The sequence below is a fragment of the Embiotoca jacksoni genome, unplaced genomic scaffold (assembly GCF_022577435.1).
Source record: "Embiotoca jacksoni isolate LCO1_2020_lvr unplaced genomic scaffold, fEmbJac1.0.p SCAF_37, whole genome shotgun sequence".
Classification (NCBI taxonomy): Eukaryota; Metazoa; Chordata; class Actinopteri; family Embiotocidae; genus Embiotoca; species Embiotoca jacksoni.
In genome coordinates this window covers 3,171,657-3,192,423 of record NW_027185389.1, presented here as the reverse complement: position 1 = coordinate 3,192,423, position 20,767 = coordinate 3,171,657, and the positions used below count along the sequence as shown (strand labels likewise).

Sequence of the window (20,767 nt, the reverse complement as noted above, 5' to 3'; positions counted from 1 at the left end):
CCCCCCCCCCCCCCCCCCAATGTAAGGGATGCACATGGAGGAGGTGGGAACGGCCTTCTCCATTTGGTAGCTGTACGTCTCCCCGAGATCTAACCAATCAGGAAGACTTTCTCAACGTTCACTAAACATCATCATCATTTTCATTTCAACTCCACGAGGTTTTCTTTCTGTTAAAAGGGAGTTTTTCCTTCCAACTGTCGGAGTTCTTTGTTTTTTTTCCAGGTTCTTCACACGTTCAGACAACAGTTTTTATTTTTATTTTTATTCCAGCGTGTTCACAGGTTTTCAAGACGCGGTGAACATCTGTACACGAATGAATAAACATGTCAACGTCAACGAGGCTTAAATATAGTCCAGAAATAGATCTGCTATTCATTGATTCTGTCAATGCTGTTTTAAAAAAAAAATCTTTGTTACCACAATTTCCATCATACGTGTGGTGGTGGTGATTTAAACAAGAAATTTCGTGTTGCCATGGTGACAATGAGCATAGCTTACTTTGGGCGAGTTTTCTGAAGGCCTGGATTTCTTATCTACTGGCAACTTCCTGTTTGTAGTAATTGGAAAAGCAACGACTGAAGAAAAACGTGACAAGACCGAACGACACGTTAAATTCATCCTCTTCCTTCTTTTTCTTGTTTTATCATCCGTTTGTTTGTTCGTGTGCTTGTTTGTTTGTCCCTCGCATATCTCGACAACCGTTCGTCCCATCTGCTTCAAACTTGGTGAGCGTATTGTCGGCGACCCGACGCCGCGCGTCGTCCAATTTGGTGCCATTTGAACATGCGACACGTTTAATATTAACAAACTGTCTGGAGAACAAATAACTCACTGGCCACCGAACAGCTGCATGCCCAGCAGAGCGAAGACCACGATGAAGAGGAAGAGCAGGAAGAGCAGGCTGATGATGGACTTCATGGAGTTGAGCAGGGAGACCACCAGGTTTCTCAGAGAGTTCCAGTACCTGCACACAACACACACGTATGAACACACGCTACATGTATGTTCTGACCAGCACGTAGACGCACACGCTCCCGACGACTCACTTGGTGACTTTGAAGATCCTGAGCAGCCTCAGCGCTCGCAGGACGCTGATCCCGAACGAGGCGCCGGGTTTGATGGCGGCCCAGATCACCTCGAAGATGCTGCCGATGATCACCTGCGGAAAGAGTCGGGTAAATCCAGCGGGGGGGAGGTGGGGCGACACCAACGCGTCGCCGGCCCCCCGAATCGTGTCACAAACTCACCCCGAAGTCAAAACAGTTGAAGGAGGAGTGGAAGTAGTTCTGGGGTCCGAGGCCGTACATCTTCATGGACATCTCAGCCAGGAAGAGGCCCAGGAACACAAACTCAGCCAGGTCTGAACAGGAGGAAACAAAAACAAAGAAAAACCACACAGATGGACGTCGGAGGGTTAAAACGGTCTCTGGAGCTGCTGCCTGTTCAGCTGCAGCCACGGCAAACACAACGAGGCCGTTGTTTGAGGGAAGAGCTGCCGGTGAGACGTCCGTTCGCTCACGTGTGTTTATGAAATGACACGACAACACGGCGGTTTAAATCTATTTGATCAGAGCAGACAATTAGCAGGAATTAGCAACGCACGTACAAAGAAAGCAGGTGCACAGAAAAACCAATTAGTCACAATAATTAACACAAATTCAAGCAATATTCACGGCAATTATTCTGCATCAAAAAGGTCTAGAGCCGACGTTCTGCTGGAGATAATTGGACACACGGTAAAACAGCCATAATGAGCCTCATTAAGCGGAGGCCAGCCGGTACTCACACAGAGCGTAGGTGAGCCACTCGGGCTGGTCGTAGTGGACGATGGCCACGCACAGCGTGTTGAGGCCGACCAGACACAACACGGTCCAGTAGAAGCTCTGAGACTTCACCAGGCGGCGGATGGTGAAGCGGATCCTCTTCTCTTTCCTCCGGAAGTAGGACGAGTTCTCGTTCTTGATGCTGGCCCGGGCGAACGGCGACCCCGGGGGGGCTAGTTGGGACCAAACACACAACACGGCGGTAAAGCTGCTGAGTCTGGAACAAGGGGGTGAGGGGAGGGGTGGGGTGAGGGTGGGGGGCTTTACTCTAGAGAGGTGACTTCCACCGACCCGGAGGACCAGCGGTGGAAGAACCACAGAACTGGAACATAATTAACGTCTCAGCAGAAGCTTTTTCATGTCCTGACGAGCGTTAACTGTGATGGAACCAAAGCGAAGCCCTCGGCTGTCCCCCCCCCATCTATCCCCCACCCCAAGCTCCACCCCCCCACCCCATTTAGTCCAGACTATATTAAACCCCTCTGTAACTTAAATTAAACCCAAATGTCAAGTGGGACTGGACACAAAAGAGACGGAGAAAAATGGTTCCATTAGAATTTCATTAGAAGTGCAGGAAGACGCGACTCATCATCTCCTGATCTATTTTAATACAGAACCTCTGACTCACTCCAGGATCACTGGTCCACACAGATACTCATCCATCCATCCATCCATCCATCCATCCATCCATCCATCATCCATCCATCCATCCATCCATCCATCCATCCATCCATCCATCCATCATCCATCCATCCATCCATCCATCCATCCATCATCCATCATCCATCCATCCATCCATCCATCCATCCATCCATCCATCCATCATCCATCCATCCATCCATCCATCCATCCATCCATCCATCCATCATCCATCCATCCATCCATCCATCCATCCATCCATCATCCATCCATCCATCCATCCATCCATCCATCCATCCATCCATCATCCATCCATCCATCCATCCATCCATCCATCCATCATCCATCCATCCATCCATCCATCCATCCATCCATACATCCATCATCCCTCCATCCATCCATCCATCCATCCATCCATCCATCCATCCATCCATCATCCCTCCATCCATCCATCCATCCATCCATCCATCCATCCATCATCCCTCCATCATCTATCCATCATCCATCCATCCATCATCCCTCCATCATCCATCCATCTATCATCCCTCCATCATCCATCCATCCATCATCCATCCATCATCCATCCATCCATCATCCCTCCATCATCCATCCATCCATTCATCATTCATCCATCCATCCATCATTCATCATCCATCCATCCATCCATCCATCATTCATCATCCATCTATCATCCCTCCATCATCCATCATCCCTCCATCATCCATCCATCATCCATCATCATCCATCCATCAACCATCCATCATCCATCCATCATCCATCCATCATCCCTCCATCATCCATCCATCATCCATCCATCCATCATCCCTCCATCATCCATCCATCATCCCTCCATCATCCATCCATCCATCCATCATCCATCCATCAATCATTCATCATCTATCCATCATCCATCCATCATCCATCCATCCATCAATCATTCATCATCCATCCATCATCCATCCATCCATCATCCATTCATCAATCATTCATCATCCATCCATCATCCATCCATCATCCATCCATCATTCATCATCCCTCCATCATCCATCCATCATCCATCATCATTCATCATCCCTCCATCATCCATCCATCATCCATCATCATTCATCATCCCTCCATCATCCATCCATCATCCATCCATCAATCATTCATCATCCATCCATCATCCATCCATCATCCATCCATCATTCATCATCCCTCCATCATCCATCCATCATCCATCCATCAATCATTCATCATCCATCCATCATCCATCCATCATCCATCATCCAGCCATCATCCATCCATCATCCATCATCCAGCCATCATCCATCCATCCATCCATCCATCCATCATCCATCCATCCTACAAGTTAAAAATACAGCGCACACAACTGATGAAATATAGAAATATGTGTCACTACAAAACTGAATTTTAATAATTTATATTTGAACCACTCGACTTGAATAATTGCCCTAAAAAACTGATTTTGAATGACATCATTTTAATTTGTGGCATTTAATTTAAATTTCATTGAAAAATAAAGATCATAATTTGAAATACAGTTTATGAGTTTGAAACTGAATTTCAATAAACTTAAAACCGAGTGTTAAATTATTTAAAAAAGCAAGCATTCAAAATTAAACGTTACAAATTCAGATTCAGTTTCTAGTTGATTTTTCTGTCCACAACTCACGCGCAGGTTAATATGATTTGAGGCTTTCTTGAATTTTTGAATTAAGATAAACGAGGAATCTTCACTTTTCTTTACAAATGACTAGAAAACTGGATATAATTGGATTTGAAGTTGCATTTTGAAGCAGCTGATATATTTCAAATTCTGCTAATTTTACTGAGCGAAACGCGTCTCACCGACAGACGAGATGTCCGTGAAGTGGTCATCTCCCTCCTCGGCGTTGATGAGGTCATTCTTACTCTTCTTGGTCCTCTTCAGCACCGCCGACATGACGAGGGCTGAAAACAATCAGTCGTAAACGTAAGTGTTTGTTGTGTCACAAACTTTCGTTCCTGCTTTTTACATGCTGTCAATCATCCGGTATCAACGTATTCATTGTTTCTGGTTCTCTACACAAAACATAACGTAAAAACAGCTGTGATTCAGACGTATTATGAAGCAGTGAATTCAGCCGGTTTATGTGCTCCAGATACATAAACTATCTGAATAAAAACATCTTTCCTGCGGCCGAATCTCCAGTTTCCTCTTTCCTCTCACAGTCGGCAATTTTTAAAACTTCACCGCCAGTTTAGTTTGAGCCGTTTTAAAATAAAAAAACAGACTCGGGGAGAACGACGGAGAGATGAAGAGGAGGAGGAGGAAGAGAGGGAGAGAGGAGCCGCTCGAACTCCCACGCTGCCTCTGAACTCCCGTGAACCTCCCGCTCTCCGCCTCACTCTAATCTCATTACCCCTCCGCCCTTAATCACTGTGACTGTAACCCTGGGTGAGGCTGCAGAGCAGAGCCGGGGGGGCCTCGATAAGGACACACACACACACACACACACACACACACACACACACACACACACACACACACACACACACACACACACACACACACACCTTCTTCAGGGGGGAGATAATCAGTATCAGCCACATACTGAGCTCTACATATATTGACATGCTATTTGTTAGATGATAGCCTCCCTCCTCTGTTATTGATCAGTAAGTTCAGAAACTGCTTCTGTTGCGCGCGAACGACGTGTTCGAAATTTTGTCGCTTGATAATCGTCATCGCTGAGTTCCTCACGTTAACGTGATTTCACTGCAGAACTGAAACTGGAGCAGAGAAACATCAGATTTTAGAAACAGGAAATCTTGAACACGCCTGCTTACAGTCGAGTGTTCCTGAGCCCATGCGGTGATTTCCACTTCAGAAAGTCTAACTACGACGAGCCGGGCGAGGTGTTCTGAGTGACGTTCAACGTTTCAAGAGGGGGCGGAGCTTCACCGTCCGAGACCGAAGAAGAAGAAGGAGCGTCAGGTGAGGAGACACCAGGTGGGTTTTTTCTTTGACGTTGGCGGGAGTTGTGCAACCGTGAATTCGTCCCCCAGAGTCAGACTGTCAACACTGAGTTCCACTGGGAACCTTCAGCGGAAAAACATTCGCTGTAAAACCACCTGAACTGTGGCGCCGTGGCAACAGGGTTCTCCAACACGACAACACGCCCGCTCAAAGCGCGTTGAAAACAACACAATCGTAGCTCTCTCCCCCTCCTCCCCCCTCCACACACACACACTTCCTCATTAGGGTTATATCTTCCTGCTGCGCATCGTTCGCACGCAACAGGAGCAGTTTTGAACTTATTGACCCACGTGGTGATAAATGTGGTGTTTTGTGTTTCACATAGTGCTGACGATGCAGGACGACACCTGCAAAACCGTCCAATCAGTGAGCTTCCTGCCCCGTCCGCATGACCTCAGCCTGTTGCTGGTCACAAAGCTGCTCTGAGTGCAGGAAGACAGCTGGTGGCTGCGACGTAGCGCAGAACACAGGTAGTGATGCAGCAGTAAAAAGAGGAAGATGAAGAGCAGCAGCTGCTGTAAACAAGAGGCTCCACACGGGAAGGAGGAGCGAACGGACCTCCACCGACCTGCTGATATCAGCTAAAACAGAACAATCTGAGTCCTCCGTGTTTTATCTCTGTATTTTGAGCATCTCTGACTCAGCTTGTTTTTTTCAATCTTTTCCGACCGGCGGCTGCAGACGGCCGTCCTCCTCACCGGAGTTGGTGTGCTTCCTCTTGTACCAGGCGCCGTCCAGAGACTTCTCCTCCGCGTTCTTGTCTTCCTCGGCCAGCATCACCTCCTCTGCAACACAGATGATAAAAACACAGAAGGTCGGACACCAGTAAAAGTTTTCATTTAAAAAACCCAAAGTGTGTGTGTGTGTGTGTGTGTTGTGTGTGTGTGTGTGTGTGTGTGTGTGTGTGTGTGTGTGTGTGTGTGTGTGTGTGTGTGTTGTGTGTGTTGTGTGTGTGTGTGTGTGTGTGTGTGTGTGTGTGTGTGTGTGTGTGTGTGTGACCTGCTTTGCAGATCCACTCCAGGTAGCCTGTCAGCTCTCTTTCTATCTGCTGCTGTCTGCGGAGCTTCAGGAACTCCTGCCTCTTCTCCACACGCTCTCTCTCCTTCGCAAACTCCCTGTAGGAACCAAGCACACACACACACACACACACAGATGATGTTTATTAGCTCTGACAGGCCAACACACACCCGGGAGCCCTCCAGTGCCGACAGGTATCCAGCCGGCCGGCCTCCAAGCAGGTGAGACAGTCAGACTCGTCCCACTGTGGGAGATCTGAACTGTGAAACAAGCCCCGCCCCCCCTCTCTCTCTGAGCCCCGCCCCCCCTCTCTCTCTCTGAGCCCCGCCCCCATCTCTGAGCCCCGCCCTCCCATCTCTCTCTCTGAACGCCGGCCTTCGATACGACCCGACGTGGACTCGAGGTTACGATGTCACTCAAAGCGCACATCGTCGAGAAACGTTAAAACAAACTAAACAGAAAACTCTCATTCTTCAACACCGCTGACGATGAGCAGACTTCCGTGACATCATTAGTCACCATGGCAACAACATGGAAACATCACACTTGTAGCCCTTCCTGTCTTTTAAAGACCCTGAGAAGGTCCCTCGTGCTGTTATCGTGGGTCAGATATTCTGTGTTCCAGTTGGTTCAGAAAGCTGCATCGAGGCTCCTGATTGGTTCACGTCACCTGTCCTACCTGCTCACTATGGGATGCATTTGAAAATGTTGGAAACTGGACATTATAATGGAAAACGTATCAGTTTAATTTGGAGTCCCGTTTGTTGTTTATTCTATTTCACTGAATTTATTTGATTGATTTTCAATTGTTGTCAAAGTTGTTTTATTCTTGTTATTTTGAGTCCTGCATTTTCTTTAATTTGCTTTTTTTTATTTGTTAAAAGATTTATTGTTCTGTTTGTTTGTTTGATGGTCTATTTTTTGTGTGTGCTATTACTTTCACTGTACGAAAGGTGCTTTATAAAATATAAATCAAGTCTTTTCGTTTCAAATTTTTTTATTCTCTTTTTTTTTGTCTTTCTCAGGTTGTTCATAAGACAAAAATGTTTGCGTTTCTTTTACATTTAACTTTATCTGTAAAATGTAAAAGCAATAAATCACTTTAAATAAATGTGCTGTCTACATGATTGGTTTGCATGTGTTTTATTAAGTTCCAGACTTTTGTCATCGTTACCAACAGAAATGGACAAAAGTGTGAGAATGTAATAAACCAGACGGACATCTGATATCGGTGTCGGTATCGGTGTCGGTATCGGTGTCGGTATCGGTGTACGCTGCTGCTGCTCCAATGTTGTTAATATTCTCCCCTTTTATAACTCTCATCGCTCTTAGTGACAAAAACAACAAAGGCCACCTGACAGAGTACAAAGAGAGAAATGAAGCACGTCAGTCGCGCAGGAAAATGATTAATTGAATGAAACTCATTTATTATGATCCTCATTACGGCTACTAAGACGTTTCTTTGTGATATTTCTGCAGCATTTTTTTTTCTCTCATTTGTTGCAGCCGCTAACAAACAGTACGCTGCGTTGCCGTGCCGGAGTAACGGGCCGGGGTTATGTCACGGCAATTTAAAAAGGAGCTGAGTGGGAAATGAGATATGCAGGAGACGAGGCTGAGGAGAGGAGACGGAGAGGACGAAGAGGCAGAGGAAGACGGAGAGGAGAGGGAGAGGACAAAGAGGCGGAGGAAGACAGAGAGGACGAAGAGGCGGAGGAAGACGGAGAGGACGAAGAGGCGGAGGAAGACGGAGAGCGCTATAAAGGAAGACGGAGAGACGGACTACTGAAATAACAGAGCGAGGGATCTCCAGTCCGCCCTCACCGCTCTGTGATTGGTGTGTCTCCCACACAGCGGAGGGGGCTGGGTGGGGGGGTGGGGGTAGGAGGGAGGGTGGGGGGTGGGGGGGCTCCATCCTGCATTGCAGTGGCTGTCTGCCTTCCTTCCTGAGGGTGTGTGTGTGTGTTTGTGTGTCTAAATAGAATTTTGTGGCCACACTTCTCTCTCTCCGTGATGTGTGTGTGTGTGTGTGTGTGTGTGTGTGTGTGTGTGTGTGTGTGTGTGTGTGTGTGTGTGTGTGTGTTGGCTGCCAGAGTTTACAGTGTGTGTGATGCATATGTCTCTATGAGCACAAACAGAAACAGTGCGACTGAACGAGGCGACTACGAGCTGCACTTATTATTTCTCCGGCAGGAAACCAATTAAAACGTGCAGATGTGGAGAAGCTCGCTCCGATTCTCCTCAAGACGCTGCTGCTCTTCTGCTGAGCTCCGCTCGGCTCTTTCTTCTCCCACGACGTAGGATGTACAGGTGTTACGTAAAAATGTCGTAGACAAGTCTGAGAGAAAATGTTTTTTTGTGTAAAACTGGAAATAAACATGAAGCTCGGGGTTCTTAAAAATAAAATAAAAAGGAAATATTCCAGATTCTGATCCGTTTCTGCGTCATCAATCAAACGGCAGCAGATCGGTGGCATCGATCGTCCTTTTGCACAAAAGGTCAGACTCCCCTGATTTGTATTGTTTCATCGAAGCTGTGTTCAGACCAAGCGGCGACCAACCGTGACGCCACCTGTGGACGAGCTAGTGGCGGATCTGACTGGATCTAATCGGGAACCGGAGGACACTAAGCTCCGCCCACCTACGGTGGAAACCTGACAGCACCACAAGCATGTAAATCAAACAGACACGCCCCCCAAGGATGACACCATAATTACTTGTGGAAAAGATTTCCTGACTTTGTATTTCATAATATCATTATTAATTCTGGAGTGGAAATCACCGCATGGGCTCAGGAACACTTGTGAAAACCATCGTCTGTGAACACAGTTCATTGCTGCGTCCACAAATGATGTTAAAACTCTCCAAAGAAGAAACCAGACAGAAACATGATCCAGAAACACCGCCGCCTTCTCTGGACCGAGGTCATTGAAGATGGACTGAGGTGAAGTGGACAACTGTCCTGAGGTCTGATGGATCACAATCTGAGATTCTGTTTGGAAATCATGGACGCTGCATCCTCCAGGTTAAAGAGGAGAGGGACCATCCAGCTTGTTATCAGCTCAGTTCTAAAGCATGGCATGGGTAGCATGGGGAGCTCCTCAGCTCTCAAACATTTACAGAGTGTTGTTAAAAGAAGAGGTGATACAGCTCCGTGGTGAACATGATCCTGTCACAACTCTTTTGAGATGTATCGCTGCCACCAAATTCAAAATAAGCATCTATTTTTCATAAAACAATACAAATTTCTCAGTTTCAACATTTGATACGTTGTCTTTGGTCTATTTTTAATTAAACATGGGTTTTACGTGATTTGAAAATCATTGCAATTTGTTTTTTATTGACATTTAACACAGCGTCGCAACGTTTTGAGGAAACGGGATTGTAAATGTAAAGTCGAAGTTAAATGAACTGGTTACGTGTGAGAGGACTTTCCAGAACAGTTCAACTTTGGTCACAGCCACATCTCATCCCAGCCGGTCCACGCTGATGGGATAAAAGCTGAGCGAGTGCCCCCCCCCCTCCCCCCACCCCCACCCCTCCGGGGGGGTCCGCAGCCTCTCAACCCCGCATGTATCCGCTCCCCTGCCTCCTCTGAAGCCCCGATCGTGCCCTTTTAGACAATGACACGGCGCCCCCGCGGCCCTGCCAGACAGCATCAGTGACCTTCCACCTCCCCGGTAACCGTAAAGCCGTCTGACAACTTCTGTGGCGGCAGCAGGAAACAGGGACGACACGGTAACGACGGAGGCTAAAGGCTACGTGCCCTCCTTCTGTCTGCTTACACAGCGTGGACGTACAGTACGTGGCCGCATGTGTGGGCAAAATCAAACGATGCAAACAACAGACCGTGACAGGAAATTAAAGACAAAACACACAGATATAAAAAGGTTCAAAATAAAACAATCGCTTGATGTCAAAGGTATCACGTGTAAATTTGATTTTACCACAAAAAATGCTCATATTTTCTATGCTGTTGGTCAAACAACGGAAAATGTTGTCATGAGTTTGGGCAGAAGCGACAAAAATAAATAATTAATCATCCATAAAACTGAAAAACATTCAAATTTTAATGTTTGACCACAATCACCCATTTAAACTCAAACTAGTTCTGACAGTTTCACTTCCTTAAATTATTGTTTTCAGTATTTAGTCAGAAATGACAGTTCGGTCATTTTATCCAAATGTTGTCAAAAATATTATTGATATTATTATATTTATTTAAAAAGGAAAAGGAATTTGAGGATCCTGTGATTGAATAATGTGGACTGAGCTGCCGTCTCAGTCTTATTCTGAGTCACTTTTTGATCTTGTTGGAAGCAGAGAGCAGTTTTAGCTTCGATGCCAGAATTAATAAAGTTAATAGAGAAAAAAAACGATGATGAAAATGAGGGTCATAAAAATGTCTGCGAGGTGAAACAACACACTAACGGCTCTGCTGGGCCGACTTTGCAATTTGTTCGCTGTAGTCATCAAACTTCTGTCCCGACGGCGGCCGACTAATTGACGTCAAAAATTACGTAAACAAGAAAAAAAGTTGAGACTCATTATTTTGTTCTGTGAGTAACTGCGGCAATTTAAAAAAGAACCAAAAAAATATGTTTTACAAATTAGCTTAAGCCTTTGAGGGACAGTCGGGCTCCCACCTTTATTTCAAAAAGAAGCCGGGGAGGAAATAAGATTTGACACCGGCGGGGAGAAACGCTACCTTATCGGCGAGAACAAAGAAGTTAACGACCTGAACGTTAAACAACAGCAGAGAACATGAACGCAACTCCGTGTCCGTCCGTCCGTCTGAATGAGCTCAGACAGAAGCAGAAAATACAGAAATAATCATCTTGTGATGCCTCAAAGCTCCAAAACTCAAATGAGGCGATGAATTTAAGCTTTTTTAGAAAATGGCCTGAAGTCCAGATTGTGTGTTCGGGGTTCGGAGCGGCTGGTTAAAGTCTTTGAAGGAGGAACGACGGAGTCATCTGAGAGCCTGAGGAGTAAACACTCTTCACAACATGTCTTTCTTGGAAGAAATCCTCACACAACCCACACCAGAAACACTTATTTCATATATCGACCAGGGCTCAACAATTAATCGTAATAAAAATCACAATCTCGAAATGACAACGATTCTGCCGCATTTTCATTCAGCTACATCGAAACGAGCGCGCCTACTTCCTCCCTCAACCAATCACAACGCAGCGTTGAATATGAGACTGAAGCTGATTGTTTTTATGTCCAGTGGTTCATTACCTTTAAAACATGACGGGTATCCTGCCGAGTTCTGCCCGCCCGCTGAGAATCACATGCACCTCGCAGCGCCGCTGAAAGAAAACTACGACTTCCCTGCTGTTTAAATACGACGTAAATCTTCTCCAGACGATTCATCAACGGTGAGAAATCATCTGAAGTTGTTTTTAACATTTTAAGTCATCAGTTTTATTAGACTCTGTAGAAGCATTTCATTGATTCAATGGATCGATTAGAAACTTATAAGATTTCCATGATCATTTAATTATCTAAATAACATAAATACAATATTTATCAGCTGGAATGTAAACAGCAGGGGGGCGGAGCTACAAAGAGTGTCTGTTACTGAGTGAGTGAGATCAAAGCTACGCCGCAACTTTACAAATTAAAAGCAAAAGTGGAAACACTGGATTTTATCAATTAAATATTATATTTGAACAATTTATTTGACACTTTAATTACAAAATTTAAAGAAATTCACACAAAAAAAACATGCAGATGCTGTTGAATTTAAGCTGTTGTGATGCAAAAATGTGTGCGTTGAGAATCAGTTTATTGTTCACGTGAAGGAAGCTGATTCAGCTGGTTTGGGTGAAGCTCAGCTGTGTGAAGTTGGAGGAGTTCTCAAGGAAAAAACAAAGGTTGGGAGCTGTTGAAACAATTACTGATCAATATTGTAGTGAAGTGCTTGTTTAATATTCTGTAGTTGAGATGTTGCTCGTGAGTAGCGGACGGGGAGATTGCCGTTGCCGAAGAAAGATGATAATAACCACAAAAGCAATATTGCAAAAAGAGGCAATAAAAGCACGGCCCTCTCCCACGATGCTCTTTTCTAATGGTGATGACACACTTGCAACTCAGCGTCTGCTGCTTGTGTTGCTTTATAAGCCGCAGAATTACACCGTGAAAAGGCTCCGAGCGCCGGCCGCACCGTGAAGTCTGCTCGTGGATGGTGTGGCAGGCTAGTATAATCAGCTGAATTTATGTTTTAATAAAACCTCATGAATATTATATTGGTTGCCGCCAACAGATGTGGAATTCAGCTAAATTAGTAAATGCGGGAAGAAGAGCAGAGTCGGGAGGAAAGGAACGTCTCGAAATGTGAGATTAATCTGAGTTACAGGATTCGGTATTCTAATTTGTGTTTTGGATAAAGAAATATCGAATCAATGTGCTTTGAACGGCCACTTTTAGGATATTCTTATGAACGCAATAAAACACAAACACCAACACAGTCTGACCGTGACTGTTACAACATGAGCTGATTAGAGCTGCATCGCTCTCAGACCTTCTTCTTGTACGTTATAAAAACTGGTCAGATTAAACGGTAAAAGAGACAAGTCATTAAAAAATAATAATCGAATAGTTGATGTGTCTGTCTTATTTCCCTCGTTTTCACCGGCACCTGCTAGGAATGTGTTTTTCGCCAGAAGGTGGCGGTAGTGCACATAACAACTGTACACAACAAAAGAAGAAGAACATCTTACTACCACAGACTGAATATAAAAGTGAACGTATTTTAAAAATGTAGGTCAAAGCGGAAGTGTCTTCAGCTGCAATACCAGCGAGTGCCACTAGAGGTCGGCTCCAAAAAGCCTCCGGCTCCATAGACTCCCATTCAACTTCTCTCATCAAATCCAAAGTGAATAAAATGTGTCCATCAGTTATCTCGGTGTTGTTAGCTAAAGTCTTCTCAAATTTCATCATTTAATTTTGTTCACAGATTAAAAAAAAAAAAAATTCACAGATGCTGTGATGAAATCGGGAACATCTTCCCTCTCGGTTCGTACTCACCCCGACAGCACGCCGAGCACCAGGTTGAGCATGAAGAAGGAGCCGATGATGATGAGGGGGATGAAGTACAGCCAGTTCCACGTGTTCCCTGAGGCGTCGTTGGCCTGGAAACACAAAGAGACAAAGAAAGAAGGAAGGGAACCGTTAATACTGACGTGTTGGTGAAGCTGGTTTCTGTCTCCGATCTACGAAGGGATACCGGCCACACAGGTATCCCATAATGCAGTATGTTTTGTTGACTTTTGATTCCTTCTCTTTTCTGGTTTTCTTCTTCTGTGGTTTAATGGGTGACAACAGCCCGCCTCAACTTCCTGTAAATGGTCAGAAAGTCCGAACTATGCAGAACATGTTGTCCACACTGCGGTTCGGTCTGATCCGGACCAGGACCGCCCTCTCAAAAACTTTGGTTCAAACCAAACAGAGTCAGAAAGTCCAGAACAAAAAGGGGAGGTGTGAAACCATCCTTCCTGTTTTAAATATCTCAAACCCTGATAAACAGCGTTACTGGCTTCATCTCTTGAGAGGTCATAATGACGTCATCGATTGTTGGCTACAGGAAGTAGCTCCCATTAGCGCGGGATGTCGGTTCATGGAGTTCGTCCACACCTTTAACTGACGTTAACGGGTTCCTCTCCTAACTTCAGCGCCTCTCCGAGGTCGCGTGAGGCCATAAGAACGTTCGTGTTTTCTCTGCGGTCTTTCTGCCGTATTAATGTTTGTGTAGCGGGCCCGCTCACGCTCGCATTATAACTCCGGGAGGTTCAATTAATCGGCGGATTGTCTGAAAGTCGTTGTGACGGCGTCCTCTCGTGTTCAACTTCAATATTCATTGTTTTCTCACATAAAGGAAGCGTCTCATTACCATTGTTTTTTTTTTTTTTTGTATGAAGCAGCTCTATAATTGCTCCTTCTACACAATATAGGTATTATTGCAGCTTAATTAGAGGGTGAAAATGCTTGCGTGGAGTTTGGCATGCGAAGCTGTGAATGCACATGAATTAGCAGGAAGAGCACGAGAAGGGAAAAGATGCAAAAACGAGGACGCATATTTTTCTGTCATGCGGTTTGATTTAGCTGCTGCTCTGTGAACTCTGCTTACAATAAATATGGTCGACCATTAATCCAACTTTATATTTAACCGTCGCGTTTCCAGAAAATCAGCCTCGTGTAGCGCGGATGTGTTTTTGTAGTGAAGCTCGAGGTCCCGAGAAAAAAGCCGTCGACATCGGAGGGTTTACGACGGGGATGGTGTCGCCGTCTGGTGTCGTGATGTAAGATTCATGTCGTTTGGAGGAGAACTTCCTCTTTTTCTTTCTCACCGTGAATCTTTACTGTCGTCTCTGATCTCAGAGTATTTCTCACACACACACACACACACACACACACACACACACACACACACACACACACACACACACACACACACACACACGAGCAGCTTGACAGCGGCTGTCAGAAACCAGAGTTAATAGCCGAGAGGTTTTGGAGGTCTCCTAATGAGAAATTGACGGCCCGAGTCTTTTTTTTTTTTTTTTGCCCTCCGTCCCCCGTCGGAGAGTCGCGACGTCTCCGTGATGGATGGCCGCTCTGATGAAGAGGACACGGCGCCGTCCCACCGCGGCAGGAAATGAGACAGCCGTCACTCCTCCCCCGACAATTCAATCGGGGAGTCCGGCGATCATATTCGGGGGCCAGAACGGTCGCAGACAGCTGGTGATGGATGGAGGAGCGATCGTAACCCCCCGCGACCCTTTAACGCACCGCACGGACTAATTCTGGATCAACACCGCGGCCTAATGGGGATTATTCATCACGCCAATGACGACGGCGGCTCTTAAATCTTGAGTGTTAATGGGCATTAAAGAACCAGCAGAATCTCAATAAGCAGGAAGTCAAACAAGAAGAAAAAAAAAACAGTTGTTCAATCTCGATCTCCTCAATCTGTGAATGTTGTGCTCATATAATATTTAGTTTTATAATTATAAGCGTTAAGTGTTTGTTAACTTGAGTTGAGACAGTTTTAGTGAAATTAGCTGTATTTCAGCTGTTTGTCAACTTGAGTTCAGCTGGTTTTTTTGTGAAATGTTCTGGGTTTTCTTTGACGTTGGTGGGAGTTTTGCAACCGTGAATTCGTTCCCCAGAGTCAGACTGTCAACACCGAGTTCCACTGGGAACCTTCTGAGGCGTCTGAAGGGTTGTTTAGCATAATTAGCTGTTTGATAACTTGAGTTAAGCTTTTTTTTTTAAGCAATATTTTTTTGAAAACCTAAATTTTTATGATAAAAAATATCAAGCTTGAATTATTTAAAACCACCTGTTTTTGTCAACTGCTAGAAAGGATGATAATATGAGTGAATTTGTGCTCCTGGAACAAACAATGATGTGACATTGACGCATGGAAGCAGCGTCCTCCGTCTCCTCAGACATTTCTTCCCTTCAGCAACCAAACTACTATTGATTTCTTTAGTCTCTCTGCTGCCTCTGTTTCTCTCGATCAAACTAAACACACATTTTTTTTCCCCCTCCACTACAGCTGTTTAATAATTCAACTTATTGCATAATTACCCCCCCTCCCCCCTTTCCCCTCCATGATATAATAATTCCATGCAAATGGCGGGCGAGCCGAGATTTGTTTCAGGCTTATTGCATCTGAGCGGTTCACTGCTGAGGTCCTCTAATGGGAGCCGAGTGTGAGTCATCCTCCGCAGGCTCTCCTCTAATCACCCCCCCCCCCCCCCCCCCACCTCTCGCCCCTCCAATCCTCCGTCCCCCGAGGAGGTGCCGGGAGGAGCTTCTTTGTCTAGAATATTTTCTGCAAAATAACATTACAGTTAGCTGCGTAGAAATAAGTAGAAACCAACAGTTCTCCGTCACGTTCAGTGAACATGTGTGTTGTGAGGAAAAATTAGTTTTTTCTGGCAATATTTACACCACTGGAGTGTTTTTTTGTGATTGTTGCGATCAAAAATGTTTTGATTTGAATTTGAAGAAACGGCCAAACTGGAGGCTTCGAAGTGTCAGTTTGTGAACCAGCAGGTAACGTCGCGACAGGACGCCATTTGGGGAATTCTTTGATTAGAGAAGTGGGCGGGGATTCAAGTACACCCTACTCACGATCTAAAACCACACCCACCCGGTAGCTCCGCCCACTCACGGACGGTTGGGTGCATTTAGACTCACGTTGTACAGGATGTCCACCCATCCCTCCATGGTGATGCACTGGAAGACGGTGAGGACGGCGAACAGGATGTTGTCGAAGTTGGTGATGCCGAAGTTGGGTCCGATCCAGAACTCGGTGCAGGCGGTGCCGTTGCCGCAGGTCCTCGCCGGGGCCTCCAGGCCGCACGGGAACTCTGCCACCTGCTCGCCTGCAACACCGCAAAAAAAACACGTCAAACACATACCGTCACATGGACAACAAAACACACCGAGGTATTTTTAGACCATCCCCCATCTATTATGTAAAAAGACGCAAGAAAAAAAAAAAAAAAACGCCATCGTGATGCATAAAATATAGGTTGAAGTACCGTGATACGCACGACAGAGACGGATAAACAGCACATCTGACAGAGTGCATCAGTCACTACGACGATGAGTCGCCTTCCACTGATGCTGCCTCCTTCATTAAACATGACATCCTGGATTATCGTGTAGTTATGAAGCATTCAGAACGTCTGCGTGAACAGCATCCTCGAGTTCTTTTGCCCCGTCAGTGTTGAGTGTCGTTTGACCTCTTTGCAGGTCTTCATGCTGCACCGGAAGATGAAAGATTCACCTTCTTTAAACCACCAAGTTTATCGTCCAAATTCTGTTTCTTAATCGTTTAATTTTACTGAAGTTATTTCTGTTGTTAGTCAGCGTTTTCCCAACAATTATAAAGCTTAGACCATAAACTGTGAGGCCCGATGCAAGAAGCGCCTTAAAGCTGCAATACCAGCGAGTGCCACTAGAGGTCGGCTCCAAAAAGCCTCCGGCTCCATAGACTCCCATTCAACTTCTGTCATCAAATCCAAAGTGAATAAAATGTGTCCATCAGTTATCTCGGTGTTGTTAGCTAAAGTCACTCCTTCTTATTAGTTTTCTGGAGGTCCATCTGAAAATAATCCCTCATTCATTAGAAAAGAAGATTCAAGAAGACCTGTTTTTGGGGGCGTGTCTGTTTGATTGACAGGCCTGTGGTGCAGTCAGGTTACAGCTATCGGTGGGCGGGACGTAGTATCGTCAGGTTTCCAATGAGATCATGTCAGCTCCACCGCTGGCTCCTCCCCCAGCTCGTCCAAATATGGTCACTTCCTGCTCCAAACCGCTCTGAACTAGCAAGATGGTGACGGACAGAATCTGAACTGGAGGATTCATAACGTTCACAAACCAACGACGATGTCACCACTGGTTGACACTCCCCTCAGCACCCGAGTCGTTTTGGGAAGATTACTTTTCCCTTTCTCAATTTTCCATAAATTTTCACAGATATTTTACTAATAAAGGTCAAAAATAAATTGAAATTGCATATTTCTTTAATTGAGATTTTCCTGGGGGAGGAGGACCTCCACCAACTATGTGCACTTAAATCACCCAAAAAGCTGAAGGTAAAACACTGCAAGTTACTTATTTCATCCATTTCCTGTCAGTCAAAAAGATCCATTCTCCTAAAATATCCCCATTTTGTCATTTTGTCTTTTTAAGGATGAAAACTTTAAAACTTGTGTCTTTGAAAAATGTTTGGAAAACCTAAATTTCTCATGATCACTTCCAGATTTTCCTGGAAGTCTGACAGATTTTTGGTCTCAGTTTTGCTTTCAGTTTATGTTCATTAACATTCAATTTATTCATTTATGTTTGATTTTGTTGTTTTATTTATTCCTAAAGACTTCAATGAAGATTTTCCACCAGTCGTCTTGTATCTATCTGTAAAAAAAAAAAAAAAGGCTGTGGTGTTTCTCGTCTTTTTTTTTTTTTTCCACCACAGATCAACATCTACCGGAGAAACTCGCAGCTGATTGGACGACATCCCAGAAGTGGGGCAGCCTCTTATTTATTAGTCACAACATCTGTCGGCGACGGGACCCGAGGTTTCTTTTTAAAATCAGGCAGCCGAGTGCTTCACAGAAAACGTAATAAGTCGCCCGTCGACGAGATTGATTTGACAGCTGGAGGACGAAGATCAGCTTTTATATCGCGACGCGGTTCGTTTTAAAACACGCCGGCTGTTTCCTCAGAGAATAAAGAGATTTTTTAAAAAGCGTGTTTCTTCTCACCGGTGTCCGTCCTGAAGCAGGTGCGGTGGAACTTTCCCATGTAGAAGTCGAGGCCGATGATGGCGAACATGAGGATGGCGAAGAAGAGCAGCAGGCCGATCTGCAGCAGAGGAACCATGGCTTTCATGATGGACTTCAGCACCACCTGAAGACCTGCAGGGACACAAGAGAGACAGACGAGCTTTTAAAAAGGCCGACGAGAGACTCATGTTGTAATCATGTTGTTTGCACATAAATAACATCATAACATTTGTAATCTCTGTAAAGCTTTCGAAGCAAATTTACTTCGGGAGAAAGAGGAGAGGATTGAGATTAAAATAAGGAGGATGTGGTTAGTTTAGCTTAGCATAAAGACTGGAAGCGGAGGGAAACAGCTAGCCTGGCTGTGTCAGCACGATGCAGACTCTAAAGAGAGGACTGTCTTATGTTTGCAAAGAAACTTAACATAAAAATAACAAATTGTTGGCTCAAACAAAGGCTATGCTATGCTACTATGCTAAGCTACGCTAACCCTGTCCTGTTGTTATTCTCGGTAACGGTAGTTGTGACAGAGGAAAGTGTTAAAACGGACTTACTTGGGATGCCGGAGACCAGTTTGAGCGGCCGCAGGACTCTCACCGCCCTCAGTGTTCGCAGGTCGAAGTCGGCGCCGACGGTGGCCAAAATCCTGCAGACGCATGACAGCATGGAGTCAACGTTACGGTGTCAAGTAGCACGTAGTCAGAAAAACACGTCTACCGGCTCGGAAAAATTAGGCCCGATGCAAGAAGCGTCTTAAGCTGCAATACCAGCGAGTGCCACTAGAGGTCGGCTCCAAAAAGCCTCCGGCTCCATAGACTCCCATTCAACTTCTCTCATCAAATCCAAAGTGAATAAAATGTGTCCATCAGTTATCTCGGTGTTGTTAGCTAAAGTCACTCCTTCTTATTAGTTTTCTGGAGGTCCATCTGAAAATAATCCCTCATTCATTAGAAAAGAAGATTCAAGAAGACCTGTTTTTGGGGGCGTGTCTGTTTGATTGACAGGCACCATAGGGTGCAGTCAGGTTACAGCAAAACAACAATTCACTAACAGATGATTGTAACTTCACATCACGACCTACGTGACGACCGGGCGGCTATCACACGTGACCTCAACGACCCCCCGAGAGGTTCGAAACCCAAGAAGCCTTTTGGACGAGACACTAAACGTCCTCAAGAACTTTAAAGAAAGTTCTGTCGTGTTTGTAAAACCACTTCGACTGACCGTGACCCCGATGCTACATTAGCTACTAGTCGTCCTCGTTACCATGGAAACACGTGGGACTACATCACATTGTGTTTTCTGATTTATCCCTCAGATTCAGAGTGTTGACAGTTTAGTTTTTAAAGGTCTTACATTCTGCTGACTCGTGTCAAAGCAAATCTGCTGCTGAATGTCAAATGTGTAAAAAAAAATGAATGAAAAAGTAGAAAAAAAGAAAACGCAGGGGATGTAAACAGAAAGATGAAGCAGGAGAAGAGGTAAACAAGTGGAGAAGATGTAGAGCAGGAGGTTAAAGAAATGCAGAGAGGAGGAGGAAGAGGAGGAGGAGGAGGCGTGATGAATGGGAGGAGCTGAATGAAACAAAGGAGTTGAGATGTGCATTAATACGCCGAGCTCCGTCCAATCAGATCGCTCCATTCGGCCTCTAGCTGCTGCTGCCAATCCACGGGGAACACACACACTACACACACTACACACACTATACACACTACACACACTATACACACACACACACACACACTGATTAAATAACATGTTTGAGGTACTTTTAGGATCGCTGGATTCGTCGAGCCTTCAAAAGGCTCCGACTCCGTACAACACCCAGCAATTTATTATTATATAATTATAGGGGCAGGTGTGTGTGTGTGTGTGTGTGTGTGTGTGTGTGTGTGTGTGTGTGTGTGTGTGTGTGTGTGTGTGTGTGTGTGTGTGTGTGTGTGTGTGTGTGTG

The 20,767-nt window shown here is 45.2% G+C and overlaps 1 protein-coding gene across 1 annotated transcript in view; it reads right to left on the bottom strand.

The window, feature by feature from the left end:
* The window catches only part of cacna1ba (calcium channel, voltage-dependent, N type, alpha 1B subunit, a), an 81,107-nt gene that overhangs the window by 44,329 nt on the left and 16,011 nt on the right, over positions 1-20,767 (bottom strand). The window contains 11 exon segments of the mRNA XM_069166196.1: positions 833-964; positions 1,047-1,159; positions 1,248-1,360; positions 1,787-1,996; positions 4,314-4,415; positions 6,183-6,269; positions 6,484-6,599; positions 13,539-13,642; positions 16,719-16,906; positions 18,794-18,946; positions 19,369-19,460. Coding sequence (XP_069022297.1) covers positions 833-964; positions 1,047-1,159; positions 1,248-1,360; positions 1,787-1,996; positions 4,314-4,415; positions 6,183-6,269; positions 6,484-6,599; positions 13,539-13,642; positions 16,719-16,906; positions 18,794-18,946; positions 19,369-19,460 — 1,410 coding nt within the window.